Here is a 23,742-nt window from a genome sequence, read left to right on the forward strand (position 1 = left end):
TCTTGTGAGTGAACATGTACAGTAGAGCTATGAGAAACGAGAATGTTCGTTGCCATCCTTGTCGGCATCTAACGCCAAAACAATTAAGGGCTAATTTTCTCATCCGCCACATAGCTGTAGTTGACAATGATAGAAGTTAGCCTAACCCAGAGGCAGAGCCATACCGCAACGTAGCCTACCGGTACTTGTGCTCTAGCACGAACTATCAAGCTAACTGAGAAGCAAATACAATTAACAACTTACCACCAACCATCAAAACCTTTGCTGGGAAAAAGGCTGGGCCGTCTGACTTTTTTCTGCCTTTCATGTTCCACTTTATCTCCATCCATCCATCTTGTTCCTCTAGCTCAGGACACTGAGTGATTACTTTTGGACATTGTTGCTGGTCATCAGTACTCATATATGAAATCTTCCCAACTTCCACAGTCCTGTCCTTGAAATAATAAATGGCAAATGCCATTGTAGTATCTTTATGCTGAAATTACGTTCTCCTTTCCTTGTTGACCGAGACTGTTGAACGAGTCGAGACCGTTTTTGTTTTTGTTTTTTTGCGAGGGAGACGAGGGCGCTAAGTTTAAGCGTTGTGGGCGGCTCCCATTGGCTGCCAGGTAGGGGCGGCTCTGGGCGGGAAGTGCAACAACACCATCCCATGACACCATCCTGCGCGGGTCTGCACAACACTGGAGCAGCTAAAGCTGGAAGAAGCTGAACTAGCGCATTAAGAGCTAACATGGCAAAACGGCATGGACCTTATAAAAGATATTTGGAGGATGACACAACAGAGATTCCAAGGACTACCAAGTACAGATGGAAAGTAAAAGTAACTAACAGATAATGAATTAAAACTGTTATGTTTTAATGTTTGATGTCTAAGATCTGAACACAGCTAGCAGCTAGCTGCTTACAATACAGGTGAGATTTCTTTTCAATGAAGTTGGCAGAATAGGAAAAGTTGAATCTGTTTGTTGTCACAGGCAATTGATACCCATGCACTATGTACAGTCTCATGTGAAGGCATCTTCCCAAAATATTTTGGGGTGACAGGATTTCCAGCAGAAAATCAGTCACACAAGGTGGTGGCAGTGGGGGTGGTGGGGTTGTTATTGGTATCAGAGACTATAGTGACCATTGTCACTGGAAAGGTGCAGTTTGTGCAGTTTCATGTGACATATGATAGGAAGCACAAAAAAATAAACAGCCTATACATTTTTTTGTAAAGCAACCTTTGAAATTATGGGTGACACTTTACAATAACGTACACAAAAAGAGTAACTAATGATTAAGTAATGATTTAGTACTGATTACCTACTCCTTTTGATGTCTCACTTTACAATAAGGTACACAGAAAGGGTAACTAATGGTTAAGTAATGATTTAGTACTGATTACCTACTCTTTTTGATGTCACTTTAGTATAGGTACACAAAAAGGGTAACTAATGATTAAGTAATAGTTCCTCATTAAATCTGTATCCCATTCATTGTAAATGTGTATATTTGAAATGAATACTGTGAAACCAAAACAACTGTACTGTGAACATTGGTGTGATCAGTAGTGCTTTACACACAACCCCCATCATACATACATACATATACTAGAAATGTGACTGGTACAGATAAAACTCCTCTCAAGAATCCTGCCATCTGTGATTTTTTTAAGCAACTACTTGTAAAGATGATGATGATGATGATGATGATGATGATGATGATGATGATGATGATGAAATAACCCCTCATGACGTGTCACTTTACTGAAGAACTGATCATTAACTAATAGTTAGTCCATTCATTACCTACTCCTCTGAAATTTGATCAGGGGTTACTAAAGAACTTCTGATCATTAGTTCACACATTAGTTCATCATTAGTTCCTCAGTACCTACTGTATTTTATTGGTAGTTTATCATTATTTCCTCACTAACTACTTGTCTGAACTTCATCTGAGGTTACTGAAGAACTGATCATTAACTAATAGTTAATTCATCATTAGTTCCTCAGTAACTACTCTAATTTTGTGTACCTTAGTTCCTCAGTAACTACTCATTAGTTCCTCATTAGTTCCTCAGCAACTACTCTTTTTTTGTTTACCTTATTGTAAAGTGTTACCAAATTATGTTTACAATACAAAATATTTATCTTTGCTGGGGACTTAGTCAAGGTTGGAGGTGTTTGTTGTCAAGGTGGCTGCCTTAATTAAAAGCACTGTGGGAAACCCTGGATGATTTTATGCACTCAGTATACCCATTCAGAATGAAAGGACCTGAGTAGTAATTGACATTTATGTTTGAACACCCCACTTTTCCAGGATAGGGCAGAACTACAGGACAACTCACAAGATTACATTAGTCGGCCCACTGCTTCCCATAGAGAAGTTACAGATGATGTCAACAGTAGGAGCTCTTCTACACCTATGCTTTTGGATTCTGCCCTTCAACAGGTAAATATGCAAAAGCACAGATTTAGTCTCAGTGGAATTATTGTGTTGCCAATATACATTCCCCCATGTATCTGGGTAACCTTCATATCCTGCTTGATTAAAGTTTACGAATTTTTCCTAAATTGTGCTTTCAGCTACCCAACTAGGTACATTATCATAAGCACCTGTCATTTGCCAGATCACTGACTTATTTTTCTCCCATGACACAACAAGCAGTTGAGGTGGAAAGCACCGAAGTCATCTGAAAATTAAAGTTTACACTTACTCTGTTTATGATTTGATGATTGGACTTGACATAGAGGGAGTTAATTTATTCATTTGTCCATTGTCTTTCTCTTGTTAAACTGTAGAATACCAGTCATGATGATGACTTCAACACAGATGGTCACATGAGTAACACTTCGACCAATGGAGAGGAAGAACTCAACAATTCCAGCAGTGAAGATGAACTTGATAGTGAGAACTCTTCCACGACCAGCCTGTTGGATATGGACATCCAGGAGGTACATTGGGTGGCGTGGGGGATACACTAGGCCAAGTTTGTTAGCATAGAAATACACATCAGAGGGCCTTCAGTGACACCCTCACTGAAGTGTCAACAGTGCACACATTTTACAATACATATAGTTAGAGGTTTGCTGTAATATATGAGTGCATTCATACCACACATACACGCATTTTGAGCAATCCTAAACCAAAGTGTACACAAATTACAACATTGTCAGCAAAAAGCAGAAGTTATAGCAAATTGCCTGCACAATTTCAATCATTGTTTTTAATCTCTTTCCTATGTTCACATGTAGAATGATAATAACCACATTGACACAGAAGACCACTGGAGTAACACATCCAGCAGTGAAAATGAAGATGATGAACTTGACACTGAGAAACCAACCACAAGCCAACTGGACGTGGACGTCTCAGAGGTGAATGCATCATTCTATGGGGTAGTGTATATATGCTTTCTTTAATCTTTTAATTAATTACTTCAAATGATCTTTTTCCCTTGTCAACCCATAGAATGAGGAAGCTCTGCCACATTCTGAAGAGGACTTGATTGGTGCTGCCATTGATGAAGCTGAAAACCATGCTGATGACGAAGATGTGATGGAGGGGAGTACAAGAGGAAATGAACCTGAATTTCCAGTGGTATGTAGACAGTGGTTCAATAACACATTGTTAGTACTGTACTTACTGTTACATTACATACATTTGGAACATTTGGAGACAATATTACATAATAATAATGATGATAATACACACGGTTTGTATTAAATGTTGCTCATTCTAATTTATACATGCTTTTTCTATCTTTTTTTCCTATATCCATGGGGCATTGAAGACCAAGCAGATGGTGACAAGCCCCTATATCCTGGTGCACCTGTTTCAAAAGGAGAAACTTTATTGATGGTGATGTCCTATGTGCTGCGTAACAATTTAACAAGCAAAGCACTTACTCATTTACTGAAAATGTTCAACCTAATGTTTCCAGGTTTGATTCCACCTTCACATTACCTTTTCAACAAGGAATTTGGAAGTTCATCACAGTATGAAGTTCACTTTTATTGTGAAAAATGTTTAGCATACCTTGGAATTAGTACCCACTGTCCCTCTCCTTGTACCAGTTGCAACACAGTATTTGATGCCAACACAAGTTTAAAAAAGGGCTTCTACTTTCTGGTAATTCCTCTTCATGCACAGATTAAACAACTTCTGCAGGAACATGATGTCAGTCTTACTGAAAAAAGTAGATCCTTTGGTGTTTTTACTGACATACAGTCTGGTGGAGAGTATCAAAAATTGTGTGACAGTGGAGTCCTTGGAAAAGATGATTTGACCCTGATTTGGAATTGCGATGGTGCACCAGTGTTCAGAAGCTCTAAATGCAGCATTTGGCCAATTCAGTGCCAGATAATTGAACTGGAACCAGAAATAAGAAAAAGGCACATTTTGATGTCAGCATTATGGTTTGGGCCAACAAAACCATCTGTGTTTACATTGCTGACACCATTCGTGAAAGAAGCTTCATTATTAGAGACTGAAGGTATTGACTGGCAAGACAGACAAGGAAACGATCATGTTTCCAAAGTGTTTGTTCTGATTTGTAGCTCTGATTCTGTGGCTCGCCCGTTGCTTCGCAACACCAAACAGTTCAATGGTTTTTACGGCTGTGATTTTTGCTTGCACAGAGGTGGTAAATCGTATCCATACGAACAACCTGAACCCCCACTTAGAAATGAGAGGGATCATTTCAGTCATGCAATGTCAGGTACAACTGACGAGCCAGTGTATGGAGTCAAAGGGCCATCTCCTTTAATGCAACTTAAACACTTCCAAATGATAAATGGCTTCATTCCTGAATATCAACACAATGTGTGCACTGTGGTTTGATACAACAAACAATGATTCCCCCTGGTACATGGGTAAAGAGATAGATGAAGTTGATAGGCGGCTTGTAAAAAATCAAACCACCCGTTGAGATTACTAGGACACCAAGGTCACTGACTGAAAGGAAGTTCTGGAAAGCTTGAGAGTGGCGAGCATTTCTCCTTTTCTATTCTCTACCTGTATTGAAGGGCATACTCCCTGCAAGATTTTGGAACCATTTGTTCCTACTGGTGTTTGGCATATATACATTACTGCAGGATACCATAACGAGTAAAAGCATCTTGATAGCAGAGCTAGCACTAAAAAAAATTCGTCATTGTGTTCCAAAGACTGTATGGGAAAAACAACATGACTTTTAATATCCACTTGCTAACCCACACTGCTCAAAGTGTCAAACAATGGGGGCCATTATGGGCCACATCAACCTTTTCATTTGAATCCAATATGGGCACTCTCATGAAGTATTTTCATGGAACACAGTATGTCCCCTCACAAATTGTCAGAACATTTCTGTTGTGGAGAGAATTTCCAGGAAGAGCTAAGAACACAATCCACCCAAAACATGAAGAGGTTCAGTCTTTTGTTGAAGAACTTTACTTTAGTAAAAGGAAAACAGAAAATTGTGAAATACTAAATGAAAATGTCAGAGGTCTGGGTCATCCCCCGGTGCAAACAAGTATAAAAATGTCATATAGGCTTGCCATTGAAAAGTTGTGTGGAAATCTAAGCAACTGCTTTTGGTCTTACAGCCGTTTTTTGGTTGATGGAGTTGTGTATCACAGTCAAAGCTATGACAGACTAAAGAAAAGATACAACAGTGCTGCATGCTTGAAAGATGGTACATTTTGTTTAATTAATGACTTGGTTAGTTTTAAACAAACATGTTCACATCAAATCCCTGCTTTTTGTTCATGTGGCAAACTATGTTGTGTTTTAGTTGAGGTACTTAGTAAATCAGACAGGCCTGTATGTAAAGATTCACAAATCAATGTACAAAGTACTTTCGTATATGTTGTTAAAAAAACTGAAACTGTTAATGCTGTCTGGCCTGACATGATCAAAACAAAATGTGTTCTTGTTGAAACAGCTGACACTACGTACATAACACCATTGCCAAACCCTTATGAAAGGGACTAGCTTGATCAATAAAGTCAAGTCAAATGTTTTTCTGTTTTTGTGTATGATTTGAAGGTACATAAAGATAATGCAATTGAGCACACATACTACATACTAAAAAGTTTTAAACCCCAGCATTATATTAATATATAAATTAAATGTTAAGCATGAGTCAATGACTTGACTTATTATGCACTTGGAACAAGATATACTAAGTATTAGTACTTTGTGGCAGAGAGACGTAAAAAGTATACTAAAGTATAAGTTTTAGTATTAAAGTATAAGTGTAAGTCTTAGTATTAATGTACTTAGTCTTAGACTGTTGTTTATCCTTTTTAGTATAAGCCAAGTATACTTCACTATACTATTCTTAAGTATATAAAATATAGTTTATAAAAAGTCAACTTCAAGTATACTCCCTCAGTTTTAGTAAAAAATAAGTATACTCATAGTACACTTGGATAAACTTCTTTTTACTAAGGGCATAGCTCCTGTCACAAAAAAAACACAGACCATCATCGCTGTAAGGACTTCCTGAACAATTTGGTGTGATCTCAGTGTTTCGACAGATAATATGTTGTAGACACTTGTGAGTTTTAAACGGGGGTCCGTTCTGCTTCTCTCAGAAAATCTTTGTATTGGAGTCAATGAGGAGCAGAGACAGATGTGGCCGCACTTTGAGGCTGTTAATTCAAATTCTGTAAGTCTCTCTGATTTTTTGAGCACATTGTGAGAGACAGAACAAATTGGGAAAAAATCATGCGTGTAGAATGTAAATTGTGGCTGGGAGGAGTGTGGAAAGAGAAAAAATCTGGAGTTCTTTTAGGCTCTCTCCCACTCTGACCGATGACATCAAGCACTCTGACACAAACATTCCATGCAATATGTAAGGGATAACGCCCGACGAGGGCTTCGCGTCGGATGGTTCATGCCTCCACGTCGTCCATTCATTTCTGATTATGGAGACCTCAAAGGGCATTATCCCGCTTATACCATGGTCACTTACGAAAGAAATAAATATTAAATCAATTATTAATACGTTAATGTTGTTTTTTACCGTTAAAATCATAAGTTTGCCAAGGTAACCGGCTCTGGCCACAGAACCTGCAGCCTGGTTGGCTGCAGCTGTTATATTAGGCCTAATCAGTGGAGGGAAGTGAGATGATTGCTTAACGTTATGTTATGTGATACAAAGTATCATTTCAGAGGGCAAGACAGGTAAGCAAGACAGAGAGACAGGCGACAAACTATTTAAAAGGTTAAAGGAAACTATAAAATCACTCATGTTGTCTACTGTTTTGCTGTTGTGATAAATAAACTGTGAAATAATGTATGTTAACCTAATTTCTGAGTTTCTGTTGCCACGGTTACCAACTGGCGTTTGAGCCAGTGCAATAATTTAGAACAATCCGGATATTTGACCGGAACTTTTTTTATAGGTGTCCTACAACACTTTTTAACGGACACCCTGCTGCCAATCAGAATCAAATATTCACTCTGACCATGCTATAAACACCCATTATAGTCTCAAAATTTCTATTGCTATTTCATAGGTGCAGTGACCAGATTGAGGTGCTGACGTGCTGAGGTAAGCGTATCGTCTCACTTCCTGTTTCTGGTTGCTGCCTTACGAGTAGTGTGCGTTTGTCGCTCTTGTTCCTCTGAGTGTAATTTGCTCTGTGTTTTGTTACAGAGGCCTTTTATCCGCACTCTAGAGTAACATTAGTTCTGCTCAAGCACCCATAAGTCTGTTTATTTAGCGACCGTCAATTTTATTTGTCTACGCGCTTGTCTGCTCTGCTAGCTATACCAACTTAGCCTAGCAGCTAGCGATGGCTTCTCTCTGTCCCTCTCCAGCTCTCTCCTGCTTGGTGTGTCACATGTTTAGCTACTCCTCTGCCTCCTTTAGTGATACTGGTACGTGTAATAAATGTAGTTTATTTGGTGAGTTGGAGGCGAGGCTTAGTGAATTGGAAGCTCGGCTCTGCACCATGGAAACAAAACCATTAGCTATAGTTAGCCAGGCCCCCGTAGTCGGTGCGGACCGACCAAGTGCAGCTCCGGCTAGCCGTCCCTCGACAGCTCCCGAGCAGCCGGGAAACCAGGGAGGCTGGGTGACTATTCGAAGGAAGCATAGTCCCAAGCTGAAGCCCACGGGTCACTACCAACCGCTTCATGTTTCTAACAGGTTCTCCCCACTCGGCGACACACCCGCTGAGAAACCAACTCTGATTATTGGCAGCTCCATTTTGAGAAATGTGAAGTTAGCGACACCAGCGACCATAGTCAAATGCCTGCCGGGGGCCAGAGCGGGCGACGTCGAATCAAATTTGAAACTGCTGGCTAAGGATAAGCGTAAATACCGTAAGATTGTTATTCACGTCGGCGGTAATGACACCCGGTTACGCCAATCGGAGGTCACTAAAATTAATGTGGAATCGGTGTGTACATATGCTAAAACAATGTCGGACTCCGTAGTTTTCTCTGGACCTCTGTCAAATCTGACCAGTGATGATATGTTTAGCCGCATGTCATCGTTCAATCGCTGGCTGTCGAGGTGGTGTCCAGCAAACGGTGTGGGCTTCATTGATAATTGGCAGACTTTCTGGGGAAGACCTGGTCTGATTAGGAGAGACGGCATCCATCCCACTTTGGAGGGAGCAGCTCTCATCTCTAGAAATCTGACCGATTTTATTTATGAACCTTACCCCTGACAACTCAGAGTTGAGACCAGGAGGCAGAGCTGCAGTCCTACACGCTTCTCTGCGCCTCCATTAGAGCAGATACCCACCCAACACTCCATAGAGACTGTGTCTGCCCCCCGACCACGTAAACTAAGTAAACCAAAAGTACAGAGAAGAGGAGTTAAACATAAGAATCTAATTAAAATTAGAACAACCTCTGCAATAGTACAACGAGATAGGAGAATTAAATGTGGACTCCTTAACATCAGATCTCTGTCCTCTAAAGCTGTTCTAGTAAATGAGTTAATATCAGACCATAATGTTGATTTATTTTGTCTGACTGAAACCTGGCTGTGTCCTGAAGAGTATGTGAGCCTAAATGAAGCTACTCCTCCGAGCCATATTAATACTCACATTCCTCGAGGCAGCGGCAGAGGAGGTGGAGTTGCAGCCATTTTTGACTCAAGCCTTTTGATCAACCCTAAACCTAAACTCGACTACAACTCATTTGAAAGCCTTGTTCTCACTCTAACAGTGCAGCCACTTTTATTTGTTGTAGTATACCGCTCTCCTGGTCCTTACTCCGAATTTATAGCTGAGTTCTCGGAGTTTCTATCAAGCTTAGTTCTTGAAGCAGATAAAGTAATTATTGTAGGTGACTTTAATGTACATGTCGACGTTGATAATGACTGCCTTAGCACTGCGTTTATCTCAGTATTAGACTCAGTTGGCTTCCGCCAGAATGTACATGAACCGACTCACTGTTTTAACCACACCCTCGACCTTGTTCTGACATATGGCACTGAAATCGAAGACTTAATAGTCTCCTCACAGAATCCTCTTTTATCAGACCATCATTTAATAACTTTCGAATTCATATTACCAGACTACCAGCCAGTAGGCAAAAATTCTTATACCAGACTCCTGTCTGATAGTGCTGTAGCTAAATTTAAGGATATGATCCCATCAGTATTTAATTCAATGCCATGTCTCAATACAACAGAGGAGTCTTATGCTAACGTTAGTCCCTCCCAGATTGACTTCCTGGTTGATAGTGCTACAGGATCGTTGCGTATGACACTTGACTCTGTTGCTCCCCTAAAAAAGAAGAAAATTAAACATAGGAGGTTAGCTCCATGGTATACTCCTCAAACCCGCAAATTAAAGCAAACTTCACGGAAAATAGAAAGGAAATGGCGTTCTACCAATTTGGAAGAATTTCGGTCCGCCTGGCAAGACAGTCTTAAAATATACAGGAAAGCCCTCCGCAGTGCCAGGGCAGCCTATTACTCTGCACTAATAGAGGAAAATAAGAACAATCCCAGGTTTCTCTTCAGCACTGTAGCCAGGCTGACAGAGAGCCATAATTCTGTTAAACCATGTATTCCTTTAGCTCTGAACAGTAATGACTTCATGAGCTTCTTTAATGATAAAATTCTAACTATTAGAGACAGAATTCATCGACTCCTGCCGTTAACAGGTACTGTTTTGTCTTCAAACGCAGAAATCGTAGAAACTGTTACTCAGTCTGTCGCAGTTTTAGACTGTTTTACTCCTGTTGACCTTCACCAACTAATTTCAATAATTTCATCATCAAAATCATCTACCTGTATTTTAGATCCTATCCCGACTAAGCTGTTTAAAGAAGTATTACCTCTAATTGACTCTTCAGTTTTAGACATGATCAATCTCTCTTTATCAACAGGCTACGTACCACAGTCCTTTAAAGTAGCTGTGATAAAACCGCTACTGAAAAAGCCTACTCTTGATCCAGGGGTTTTAGCCAACTATAGACCGATATCCAACCTTCCCTTTCTCTCAAAAACTCTTGAGAAAGCAGTTGCCAATCAGCTGTGCGACTTTCTAAACAATAATAGTTTATTCGAGGATTTCCAGTCAGGATTTAGAGTGCATCATAGCACAGAGACAGCACTGGTTAAAGTTACAAATGACCTTCTAATTGCATCTGATAAAGGATTTGTCTCTGTACTAGTCTTACTGGATCTTAGTGCTGCATTTGACACCATTGACCATGGCATCCTATTGCAGACACTGCAACATTTCATTGGCATTAAGGGAACTGCGCTAAGCTGGTTTAAATCCTACTTGTCAGATCGCTCTCAGTTTGTACGCGTTAATGACGACTCCTCTGTGCTCACTAAAGTCAGCTATGGAGTTCCGCAGGGTTCTGTGCTTGGACCAATTCTATTCACCTTATATATGCTTCCTTTAGGTAAGATTATCAGGAAGCACTCAATAAATTTTCATTGCTATGCAGATGATACCCAGCTATATTTATCAATGAAACCGGAAGAAACCAGTCAGTTAACTAGACTACAAGCATGTCTTCATGACATAAAGACCTGGATGACCTGCAATTTTCTGATGCTAAACTCGGACAAAACTGAAGTTATAGTAGTAGGCCCTAAACATCTTAGAAGGTCACTTTCTGATGACATAGCAGTTATGGATGGCATTGCGCTGGCCTCCAGCACCACTGTAAAGAATCTGGGAGTTATCTTTGACCAAGACATGTCCTTTCACTCCCATGTAAAACAAATTTCAAGGACTGCCTTTTTTCACCTACGTAATATCGCAAAAATCAGGCATATTTTGTCTCAAAATGATGCAGAAAAACTAGTCCATGCATTCGTAACTTCCAGGCTGGATTATTGCAATTCTTTACTATCAGGCTGCCCAAACGCTGCAGCACGTGTTCTGACAAAAAACAGGAAGCGAGATCATATTTCTCCAATACTCGCCACTTTGCACTGGCTCCCTGTAAAGTTCAGAATAGAGTTTAAAATTCTCCTCCTTACTTACAAAGCCATAAATGGCCAGGCACCTTCTTATCTTAAAGAGCTCATAGTACCTTATTGCCCTACTCGAACACTGCGTTCCCAGAATGCAGGTCTACTTATGGTTCCTAAAGTCTCAAAAAGCAGAACAGGAGTCAGAGCATTTAGCTATCAAGCTCCTCTCCTGTGGAACCATCTTCCAGTCTTTGTCCGGGAGGCAGACACTGTCTCTACATTTAAGAGTAGGCTTAAAACTTTCCTTTTTGATAAAGCTTATCGTTAGGGCTGGCTCAGGCTTGTCCTGGACCAGCCCCTAGTTATGCTGCTATAGGATTAGACTGTCGGGGCACATCCAAAGATACACCGAGCTCCTCCGTCCTTCTGTCCCACTCCATCCGCACGCTCTCATGTCCTACCACGGCGTGTTACTAACTTAGCTCCTTCCCCGGAGTCTCTGTGCTTTGTCGTCTTGCAGGTTCCCATGGACAGTGGCTGAATCTGGATTGTGGATTTCAGCTGCATCTCCTGCCTTGGCCCTGCCTGACATCCACTGAAACTGCTACTGCTGTTATTACATCCACTGTCACTGTTACTGTGACTGCATGTCTGTCTCTCTGTCTCTGTCTCTCTCTGTCTCTCTCTCTCTCTCTCTGACTGCTTTTCTGTCTGTCTGTCTGTCTGTCTGTCTGTCTGTCTGTCTGTCTGTCTGTCTGTCTGTCTGTCTGTCTGTCTGTCTGTCTGTCTCACTCCCCCTCTCTTGCTCTTCCTCTCTCACCCAACCGGTCGAGGCAGATGGCCGCCCACCCAGAGTCTGGTTCTGCTCGAGGTTTCTGCCTGTTAAAAGGAAGTTTTTCCTCGCCACTGTCGCCAAGTGCTTGCTCATGGGGGAATTGTTGGTTTCTTTGTAGATAAAAGAGCTTGGTCTGTACCAGCTCTATATGGAAAGTGTCCTGAGACAACTTCTGTTGTGATTTGGCGCTATACAAATAAAATTGAATTGAATTGAATTGAATTGAACCAGTGCTCGGCGTGATTGCCCTAATAAGAAAAAACACGCAGTAGGGGCCAGTGCTTGGTACGATTGCCCCGAGGCCCTAATAATGATAAAAAGAAAAAACGCAGTTTAACAATAGGGCTCAGGGCTCCGCGCCGAGCTCTGCAGTGCCCCATGGCGCTAATAAGAAGAAAAAACATGCAGTATAACAATAGTGGTCACTGGTCCCTGCAGCTATGAGATAGCTGCAGGGACCAGTGCTCGTTGCGATTGCCCCGAGGCACTAATTATGTTTACTTCCTTCTTTCTTTCCTATTTTTTGCATGCTTAGGTTTGTATCTTATTTCTCATACCATCCCATATTTATCAGTTGTCCTCATCAGCTGGTCACATCTATCCAAACGCAAAGCGACATACTTTCACCATGAGCCTATCATCTCACTGGTGTCTTTTTAAATTGATAAATTAATTTGATTCTCTATCTGCCTGCAATCGGCTGGCGACCGGTTCAGGGTGTACCCCGCCTCTCGCCCATTGTAGCTGGGATAGGCTCCAGCCCCCCGCAACCCCGAAAGGGATAGGCAGTATAGATAATGGATGGATGGATTCTCTATCTGCCTTAGCCATCAGTCACAGCCACCACCAGTGTCTGGACTCCGGGCGGGATTTATCTTGCTGCTGCACAGGTGATGCCCCTCGATTACAAAATCTCCCTGTGGGGTTTAAGGGCAAAGACTTCCTGATAAGACTGAATTATCACATATGTGACCTGCCACAAGAAAACCAAGTCGGCCTGGTGCAAGTTGAGTAAACAATTTTTTTTTAATTTTTATTCTATTTTTTTTTTTTAACATTAGTCATTTTCGTTTTTTTGCAGATTATGTAAGTTGAAATCATGAAGAAGCCACTCCATGTTTCAAATAACAGTATTGGGGGCCTTAAAACTGTTAACTTTGTATTTGAATTTGGGTTGTTTTAGTCAAAATTAATGGTCCTAGTTGGGGGTGTGGCGATTCAACAGTAAATCAGCATGCTGGCTTTCTTTGGCTATTCACGTGCTTCTGTTCTTTTTTTCGGCCAATCAGCAGCACGTTAAAAAGGAACTACATGGCTACTTATGCAGCTTCTGGTTATGCCACTGCCGGTAATGTGGGGTCTACATGTTTGTCTTTGTCGGTATATTCGAGTGATTTTATGTTTTTGTCGTGCTTGTCTGTCCCAATGCACACATACAGCTGTGGGACTCTTTTTGACATCGACAACACAGCAATCTGCAAATTAAACCCGGCACACGCCGGTGGCCCGTTTCAACACCGACCCCCACTACTGCAGCGCACCCGCAGAGGAAGGACTGCAGGCAGTGCGAGAGGAGGCGGAAACGGGGAAAGCGCGGAGGTATCCGGGCCAGGCTAGCGGTGAATCCACACAAGCCAGCTATACCATCTGTCGTACTTGCAAATGTAATGATGGATCGACCCAGCAGACCGTGAGAGAGTGCTGTGTTTTCGTTTTTACGGAAACATGACTCAACAGAGACAACACCACAGAGTGACAGAATTTATTTTATTTTATTTAATATTAGAAATAAGTATCTACATTTGTGCCTTTTTACTCTTAAGTATATTACCTTTCTTGTTTTTCATTTTTATTCAGGGTTTTTTGTAACAAAAGAATTTCCATTTCCATTTGATAACCATTGTTCAAACTACTACAATAGTTTGAACAATGGTTAGGGGGTTGGACTTATGTAAATGTTATGTAATGAGCAGCACTGTTACCTGGCTCCCCTTGTAGGTGAGAATCTTTCAGGCTGGATTACTCGTTTGAGAAGTGGCTACATTCAAATGGCCACATCTTGCTCAAATGTTTTCAGATTTCCATGTGTTAGACATCATTGAAAAGCTTAGGAGCTACACTTTTGGAATCTGTAAATAACTCAAAATACCCCCCGGGAGACTTGTTGCTGGTTTTCTCATGGCTGGTCACATATTATCTGTCGCCATAAGTATTCATCTTTATTCCCTTGTGTCTTCTGATTGAAATACAGTACAATGTAAAATGATTTTTGCTTATGGTGGCATCTGCTATAGCTGAAGCTGTATTTTCTTCACCAAAGCTATTTCTCAGAAATGTTAAAAACTGCATCAATATAAGGGAATAGATGGACTTTTTTTTTTTTTTGGGTCAATCTTTGCCTGCCAGTTTTAGGAACAACTGTTGTGGTCTACGTGAGTATTCTGTCATGTCTCGCTGTGGAGTTGTTGTGTTTTTAACTTTCTCTCTGTGTCTGCACTGGAGGTGCGGCCTGGCGGTGCTGTGAGCAGACGGCGCAGCTGCGGCTGCTTTTCACTGATTCTCCACTAGTCTTAAGCAGCGTGAATAGAAAATCCTTTCACAGCATCAATGTCCAGGTTTATGACCTACCATCTTTAAAATGAAGTACATACATGAAAATGTATACATTACAATACACTGTAACTCACGTCATTCTCTGCACTGTGAAGATCATATGTGATGCAGCCTACATCATTACGAATGTAGAAGCCAAGTGGCCTGGCTCTGTACATGACTCCTGGATCTACTGGGAGTGTAGCCTGAGCAACAGATTTGCACGTGGTAAGGAAGCTAAAACTTGTACAAATGTTCTTTGTCTCCCTTTTTAATGCACTCAAATATGTCCTCTATAATTACAGGAGAGTTTGATGGCTACCTATTGGGGGATTGAGGCTATCCGTGCCAGCCTACTCCGTTGACCCCTTACCCTGACCCTGAGCCGGGGCCCCAACAACGTTTTAATGTGGCCCACTGCAGGACTGGAGCCCGGGTTGAGATGGCCATAGGCATACTCAAATCCTGGTTCCAGTGCCTGCATAAGCTCAGGGTCACCCCAGAGAGGGCATGAGACATCATTGTGGCATGTGTTGTTCTCCATAATATTGCAACTATTAGAGGAGAGCAACACCCTGCTGTACAAATGAATGACCCTGAGGATGACCATCCCATCCACCCTGCAGACATCCAGGATGGAAGGGCTGTAAGGGACCTAAACAGCAGAAACTACTTTTGATAAAACAATCAAATAATGACAAATTCACATGTGGTTTGGTCTTCTTTATTCCCTAAAAGTACAAAAGCAGCAGTTAGGATTTGTAATTTAGTTCCATCCATTAACATATTTCACCTGTGAAGTGCATCCACCTCAACTGGTGTTCCAGTAATAGAATTTCAAGGTCTGTTTTTCTAATCTGGTGATCCAAATAGACCATTTCCTTTTCACTTTTCTTTATACGCTTGATGAGATGGACTCTATACAATTCCTTCACTGGTAACTGGGAAACATATGGACGACATTTAAATCCTACAGCTCTACATACAGATTTAACAGGGTGCAGGGTGTTCAATTGTTTCCGTACTAGGAGGCCGAACGAGGGAGATGACACCATCCACAACTGTTGGGATGTTCTATATAAGTTTTATTTTTAAAAAAGACACAAATGTATACTTGCATCTGATGTAGGCACTTGTGTCCTGGGGGGTGACAGGCTCAGATGAACTTCCCCCGGGGATGCCTTCAGCCCCTGGTCGGTCACAGTTTTGGCTGAGGGCCAGCTCCTCAGCCTCTGTCAGAGGTGGTGGAGTTGGCCCTCCACCCATTTTTTTGGGCCTCTGCCTTCTTTCTGTTGGCTGAGCAGAACTCAAATGTTGATCTTTTTTTAAATAGTATTTTATTGAGTGTTCATGGACACATCGTGACATTTTAAATGACTTCAATACGTACAAAATAAAAATGTGTAAACATTGTATTAATTGTTAATCTACAAAGTGGGATATTAAGTGAAATGACGTTTTAAAACAACATTTTGTTAGGGGTTTAAATTACTACTTGAGGTAGCCACTGATTCACTTTGTTTAATAGCCGAAGTCAATTAAAAAAAATAAAATTAAAATCAAAGTGAGGTACAATCATAGCCTAGCAAAATATGCCTTACGTTTTTGAATGATATTTTTATATTTCATTTTTAGCTGCTTCCAAGTCTGTTTCTCCCCTGGATTGCACCTAAATGAAAATCAGATTTTATTTCTATTTATATTCATAACTGTATACTATGATCTTAAGTATGGTTAAATGTTAAGTCAGTGGAATAGTACATTTAAATTTTCTCCCATGCCGTTTCTCTCTCCTTTGCTGCTGCAGCGGTGTTACATTTACGCCGAAATATTTGGTCATGCTTCACATAGACCTGCAATAAGACCTCCAACTCCAGCGGGTTGTGCACGCGCACAACTCCAGGTGAACATACTCAGAGTTGATTGGACTAACTCTGATCAGGGACCCGTTTCACAAAGGAGGTTCAACAAACTCCGAGTCTAATCCTTAACCTCGAGTTGATCTAGCCTGAGATAGGAAACTCAGAGTTTCCGGTTTCAGAACAGGTGATTTGAGTTAGTTCAATCAACTCAGAGTAAGTTAACTCAGAGTTAAGCGCGTGCACCACGACTATAAAAAGCCAACATCAATGGAGCCCCGATTCGACGAGTCACCATGGCAACGGAAAAGAGGAGGGCTGCGGGTTTGGTTTTTTTTACCGCACTAGAGCTAGAAATCGTAATGCGCTCATACAGCGAGTTGGAACACGTTTTTAGAAAAAAGTGCAACTGCAGCCGCTAAACAGAGAGAGACGGCGTGGGAGAACATTACTGCTCGGGTCAATGCCTAAGTTTAAATGCAGTCCTTTGCAATCACAATAATATTACAGGGGAAAACTGCTTGAATGGTAGCTCATTAATTTATTTCATGTAGGTGCAATCCCGCGGGGCAGCAGTTTAAGATGAAATATAAAAACATTGTTCAAACATGTAAGACCTCGGCATAATTTACCTCGTTTTGATCATGTTTCACATTGTAATGTAAATATTACGTGGCTGTTGTTTTATCCCCAACATAATGCTGTTTTCACACACATAATGTCTTCTCATCTATATCATATTCCATTAAATAACTAAGTCTTCTGCAGACTTCTGCTCAGCCAACAGAAAGAAGGCAGATGCCCGCAAAACGGGTGGTGGCCCAGCACCGCCACCTCTAACGGAGGCAGAGGAGCTGGCCCTAAGCCAGAATTTAGGAAGGCCAGTGGCTGAGGGAATCCCTGGAGGGAGCTCATCTTCAGAGCTTACCCCCAAAAGACAAGTGCCTTTATAAAATGTAATAAGCCTAGGCCTATATATCTTTTTTAAGCCTATTGATAAAAATATTTATTTCCCTTTCATGTCTTTTTTTTTTTTTTTGTCCCAACAGATTCTGATGGTGCTATCTGCCTGGTGGAGCCCTCTCACGCCACAACAGACTTTGTGACTGTAAGTAGGCAATACTCCAAAGATTTTGCCAAATGGTAGTTTAAGTATACTGAAACATATCACTCATCTAGGATGAAGAACACGAGGAAACTGTGTCTGCTGCCTTTACAGAGGGGGATCCAGAAAGGCCTATAGAGGTAACATCTTGATATGTTACTGATAGTTCTCTTCCCATTTACATTTCTTAACATTCTAGTGGAATATAGAGTGTGACATTTATCTTACACTGAAGCATTAACACATTCTCATCCTCTTTAACAGGGCATGGCTGGGCAGCAGCAGGAGAGGAGAGGAGAGTCACAGGTGAATTATGTTAATTATGTTAACTATTGGAACATTAACTAATCTAGCTCTTGTATTTGTAGGAAATAAAGAAGACCAAATGAAGTGTGTATTGTGTCTTTATTTGACTGCTGTGGTGGTGGTGGTGGTGATGATGGTGACTCAATCTCTGAAGTGACTATGGCATATGGTGTCTCCGACTGCTCTGCCGTCCTGCATAGCTGGATTTGTCAATTTGTAGGGCAGGGTGTCGCTCTCCTCTAATAGTGGCAATATTATGAAGAACAACACATGCCACAATAATATCACAGGCCCTCTCAGGGGTCACCCTGAGGTGACGTAGGCACTGGAAACGGGCTTTCAGCAGGCCTATGGTCATCTCCGCCCGGGCTCTTGTCCTGCAGTGAGCCCGATTGAAGTTCTGTTGGGGGCCTGGTTCAGGGTCAGGGTAAGGGGTCAACAGCCTGGGTTGGCATGGGTAACCTCTGTCACCCAGCAGAAGACCATCAAACTCTCCTGTAATGTGTAGTGGACACATCAGAGTATATTAAAGGAGGGAGACAAGTGTGTTGCGGAATTGCAACTAAAGTGCAAAGCAGCACTTTTGTTACACTGCGTTTAAGGTAAAGTAACAAAAGCTTCAAGTTTTGTTACTTTGGTCTAAGCATGTGTAAAAAGTGTTCAAAAATGGGCAAAAACTGTAAAACAGTGTGAATGGTCAGTTGCAATGATGGTCTTGGGCCAGCATATTATGGGAAAAGTGACAAATCTGCCAAGCCTAAGCACACCGAAGAGGTGTAGAAGCATGCTCTACCAATGACTGCATTTATACCATCTTTCCCATCCATTTTCATAATCACCCTTGTAACAATTTGGTCCTTTAAAGTGATCTCATGTGTGTTCATCCCATGATCTTTATCACACTTGTATGTTCTGGAACAAATGTCCTCCATAGCCTAGAGTTGTAAGATAACATGACTGAGACCCTGTTTTGATAACAGAAGGCCAGATGATACTTTTGTCTCCTCTCTTCTCTGTTTATGACGCTCAGTTCCACGCCCAATGACAACACACACACATACAGGTTGTTTATCACGTCTAGGACAAGTTATGGTATGTCTAAGTCTTGGTGAACAGCCAATTACATTCTGTAATGTATGTCTGTTTATTCTGCAGGGTTTGGTCAAACCCAAGAAGATAAATGTGAACTTTTACCTGAAATCTGGGCTCATTGTGGCAGAGATCCTGTGGGAACTCTGTCAGTCTGAGACCAGTGCTGCATTGCTTTATATGTGACCTCAATAAATACTTTGACTGTGAACTGAAGATTTCCGGACTGTTCTTGGGCTTCCAATAAAAGAATCGGGCTAACACCCTTTCCTACCAATTGTCTCACTTGCCAGTAGCCTCTCTCAATCACTGAAGCCTAATGGGTAAGTGGCATACACACATCCCTTGAGTAATACAGAAATAATCTATGTACTGAATTTAGATGCCTGTTTTTTGTTTTCATTCACATAATGCAGGGATATTTACAGCATTTCATTAACTATAGTCATTTACTTAATGTAGGAAAGAATCAGCCCACTCAGACATGGCCCCACTGTTTACACTCAAAACAGCTGTTAGCACTGTGCAACATGAAGGTCCTCTCAGTGGAAACAGCTGGAGATCTGGCTATAAGGAGAAGGAAAGCTCACTAGTGGTGAGGTAGAGCAAGATGGCACCTGTGATGGCAAGCCGTCAGCCTCGTCTCCCTCGTCTGCTCCGCATATTGTTCGCAGTTACCATACTGCTTTGTGCATTTTGCCAAGATGTCTCCACTTTGATCGTCTATAATGGCCAGGCTCTTTTTAACATTAAAGCTCTCAGTGAGTCGCTATTACTGTCCATGTCCGGACTGGGAAAGCAACACACTAGTCTCCCACCTGTGCTTGCTGATATCCCTGCGTACCTGCTCCGTCTCCCCTGCGCTCCTCCTTGGAAAAAGCGCTTCAGAAGACGTGGAAAACGAGGTGGTGTGCTTGTGAGATTCAAGGCCTACCTTGCAGCCTCCTCTGGAGGATCTGATCCTCGTCTCCTCCATGTCAGATGCCATCTCCCTGCGGTGAAGCGCTCGCTGCGCATGAGGGGCTGCTGGATCCGCCCTATCATCCCTGAGCTGCTGCCTCCGCTGACGGGATTGACTCCTCTGATCGCCGGCTTCCCGACGCTGCCAAACCTGTGCCCGGCCCCGGTGAAGTTTCCTGCTACTCCCTCTAACCTGGCGGTGGAGGTTCCACGCCGGTGCTGCCAGCTCCGGGGCCCGCAGTGGCGGCGTTACACCTGAGCTCCTCTGGCTACTGAGGAGCTCAATCTTCGCATGGCTTTACTAAATACTAGGTCACTAGTAAACAAAACGTTTTTATGGAATGACTTCTTCACCTCACAGGATTTGGACTTGGACTATGCTCCTGACAGAAACTTGGCTTCGGGATGGTGAGTGCACACCACTTTCTGAGCTCCTTCCTCCCGGCTGTCTATTCCTCAGCTCCCCTCGGAGCACCGGCAGAGGTGGCGGTCTGGCCTCAGTGTTCAAATCAAGTTTTCAGTGCTGTCCTATCCCATCTGTTACCTACTCCAGCTTTGAACTGCAAACTTTTGAGCTTCAACCCTCCTCTTTCTCCACTATGTTTGCGGTTGTTTATCGGCCTCCAAAATTCAATAAGGACTTCATGCGTGACTTTGCAGACTTTCTGTCAGGTGCCACTGTGAGATATGACCACTTTTTAATTTCTGGAGACTTCAATATTCATGTCTGCTGTGAGTCAAGACCACTGGTCAATGATTTCTTAAACCTCATTGAATCGTTTTATCATATGACTTACCTGTGTGTGTAACTGAAATTTGTGAATCAGCATGTATCTCTGATCACCTGCCAGTGCTTTTCACTGTTTCAGTCCCTTGCTTTTGGGCTAAGACCCGTGCTTCTACGCGTCGTCTCCGCACAATTAACCCTCAAACTGCTTCGCAGTTTTCAGTCATGTTTAACGACTATATCATTTCTGGTGACAATTCTGGATGACAATTATGCTTTCAACCCTGAAGAACTTTTAAGCAATTTTACTTCAACTTGCGCAGATATCGTTGATTCTGTTGCACCTTTTAGATTAAGGCACACAAAAGCATTCTCAGAACCATGGCTTAATGATGCCACACGTGCTGGAAAAAAGATAAGCTCCATGTCTCTAAAGAAGCTCTTCGTGAAAGCCTGTTTGTCTACCAGAGTGTTATGGCCAGACAATGGAGAGGCAGGACCCAGGAGCAGAGTATCAAAAATGGAACAGTTTATTCACAAAGTAACAACGAAAAATCAGTTCAGCAGAACGATAGCAAAAAACAAAGTAACAACTGAAATTCTCATAGAAAAGTAACAACTAAAACTCCAACACAAACTCACCAATAATTGAGGAAAAGCGGAGATACAAAGTGCAACTCGTGACGAGAGGCACACGCTCCGCGTGCGGGGATCTGCGAGAATTCTCTGGCACTGGAGACTACCAGAGGGCGGCTTAAGAAGCCAGGTGAATTAGGCAGAACGAGCTGCAGGTGTGCCGGGAGAGCACTACCAGAGAGGGAGAGAGAAAGTCAGTGGAAGCAAAATCAGAAAACACAAAATCATGACCACAACACCAGAGTGCTGTTAAAGCTGCTAATATGAATATTTTTCCAACCTTGTCTCTTGTAATAGTCACAAGCCCCAGGTTTTTTTTTTCCTTGTGACAACTCTCCAGTAGTCCCCTCACTCACCCTCTGTGAGAGTTTTCTCAAATTTTTTATTGAAAAAATATCTGCTCTTAGGCCATCTGCCTTCTCTTCTGCAGGCCCTAGCTCTGATCTCACCATTCCTCCTTTACATGTTGTTTTTGATCAGTTTGAACCTGTATCCCTCCCTTCACTGGCCAATGTTGTTAAGCATCTGCGACCTACGAACTGTCCCTCAAACAGCATTCCCTCTCGTCTTTTTAAAGAGGTATTCAGTATGGTGGGCTCTGTTGTTCTTTTATTTATTAATTCCTGCCTTAGCGCCGGATGTGTTCCAGCTGCTCTCAAACATGCTGTTGTGCAGCCTCTTATCAAAAAGAAAAATCTGGACCCATCTGTACTGTCCAACTTCAGGCCAATCTCTAAACTGCCAATTTTGTGCAAAATTTTAGAGAAAGTGGTTTTTATTCAGATCCAATCATTCTTGGTGGCCAATGATATCTATGAGAAGTTTCAGTCTGGCTTTAAACCATGTCATAGCACTGAGACAGCACTGCTGAGAGTTTTTAATGATCTAATGGTAACCGTTGACTCAGGAAAACCTGCTATGTTAGTGCTCCTTGATTTGACGGCTGCTTTTGATACTGTGGATCATGGGATCCTCTTAGCACGACTGGAGCAGTGGGTGGGTATTACAGGCTCTGCTCTCTCATGGTTCCAGTCCTACCTGACTGATCAGAGTTTTTCTGTGCAGCTAGGTGAATTCACCTCATCGTCAGCCCCTCTCTCCACTGGGGTCCCCCAAGGCTCCATCCTCGGGCCAATTCTTTTCTTGCTGTATATGCTACCATTAGGGTCAATTTTCAAGAATTATAATCTTTTCATTGTTATGCCGATGCTGTCCAGATATACCTGCCTTTAACATCAAAATCTAATGACTCTGTACAGACATTACTTGATTGTTTAAACGATGTTAAATCCTGGATGACCGCAAACTTTTTGGATCTAAATGAAAACAATATTTCAGCCTGTCATAATATTTGATGACAGGCTGAAATTTGATGGCCAGGTTAGTTCGCTCGTGAAAAACAGCTTTTTCCATTTGAGGATCTTATCAAAAGTAAAAGGGTACCTGCCACATAAAGACTTTGAGACTGTAATCCATGCTTTCATCAACACACGACTGGATTACTGTAACTCTCTGTATTTTGGCCTGGACCACTCTCTCTTGCACTGCCTGCAACTATTAAACAACTTCTGTTATGTCTTGACAACATCAAAGCCTGGATGGCCCTGAACTTTTTAAATTTTAATGAAAATAAAACGGAGGTGTTGATGTTTGGACCCAGTGGCCCCTGTGAAACCCCCCCTGTTGATTTGGGCCCCTTGGCTCTATATGTGAAGCCAACAGTCTCAAACCTGGGTTTTAAGATGGACGGTGATTTTAAATTGGACCGTCAGATAAGTGCAGTGGTCAAATCGAGCTTCTTCCATCTCAGGCAGTTGGCAAAGGTGAAGCCTATTCTCCAAAGTCAGCACTTTGAAACAGTGATTCATGCTTTTGTTACTTCTCGGCTGGATTACTGTAACGCCCTTTATTTTGGAGTCAGCCAGTCTTCCCTCCCACGTCTCCAGTTGGTCCAGAACGCTGCTGCTCGTCTCCTGCCCATCCTGGCCTCCCTCCACTGGCTGCCTGTGCATTTTAGAGTTCACTTTAAGATTCTTTTATTTGTTTTTAAATCTTTAAATGGTCTCGCCCCACCTTACCTCTCTGAGCTGCTTCATCTTTACGCTCCTGCTCGGTGCCTCAGGTCAGCTGATCAGCTGCTCCTGGAGGTACCGAGGTCAAAGTTGAAGCTCAGTGGGGATCGCGCCTTTTCTGTCGCTGCCCCAAGATTATGGAACGACCTACCTTTGTGCATCAGACAGGCCCCCTCATTGTCCATTT

General features: G+C 42.1%; 1 protein-coding gene across 1 annotated transcript in view; it reads right to left on the bottom strand.

The window, feature by feature from the left end:
* Positions 1-18,290: 18,290 nt before the first annotated feature.
* The window catches only part of LOC139328444 (putative nuclease HARBI1), a 143,649-nt gene continuing 138,197 nt past the window's right edge, over positions 18,291-23,742 (bottom strand). Inside the window, exon 5 of the mRNA XM_070958224.1 lies at positions 18,291-18,379. Within this exon, the coding sequence (XP_070814325.1) occupies positions 18,375-18,379 (5 nt within the window). The 3' untranslated portion in view covers positions 18,291-18,374. The remainder of the gene's footprint in view (positions 18,380-23,742) is intronic.

This window comes from Chaetodon trifascialis, chromosome 3 (assembly GCF_039877785.1).
Source record: "Chaetodon trifascialis isolate fChaTrf1 chromosome 3, fChaTrf1.hap1, whole genome shotgun sequence".
NCBI lineage: Eukaryota > Metazoa > Chordata > Actinopteri > Chaetodontiformes > Chaetodontidae > Chaetodon > Chaetodon trifascialis.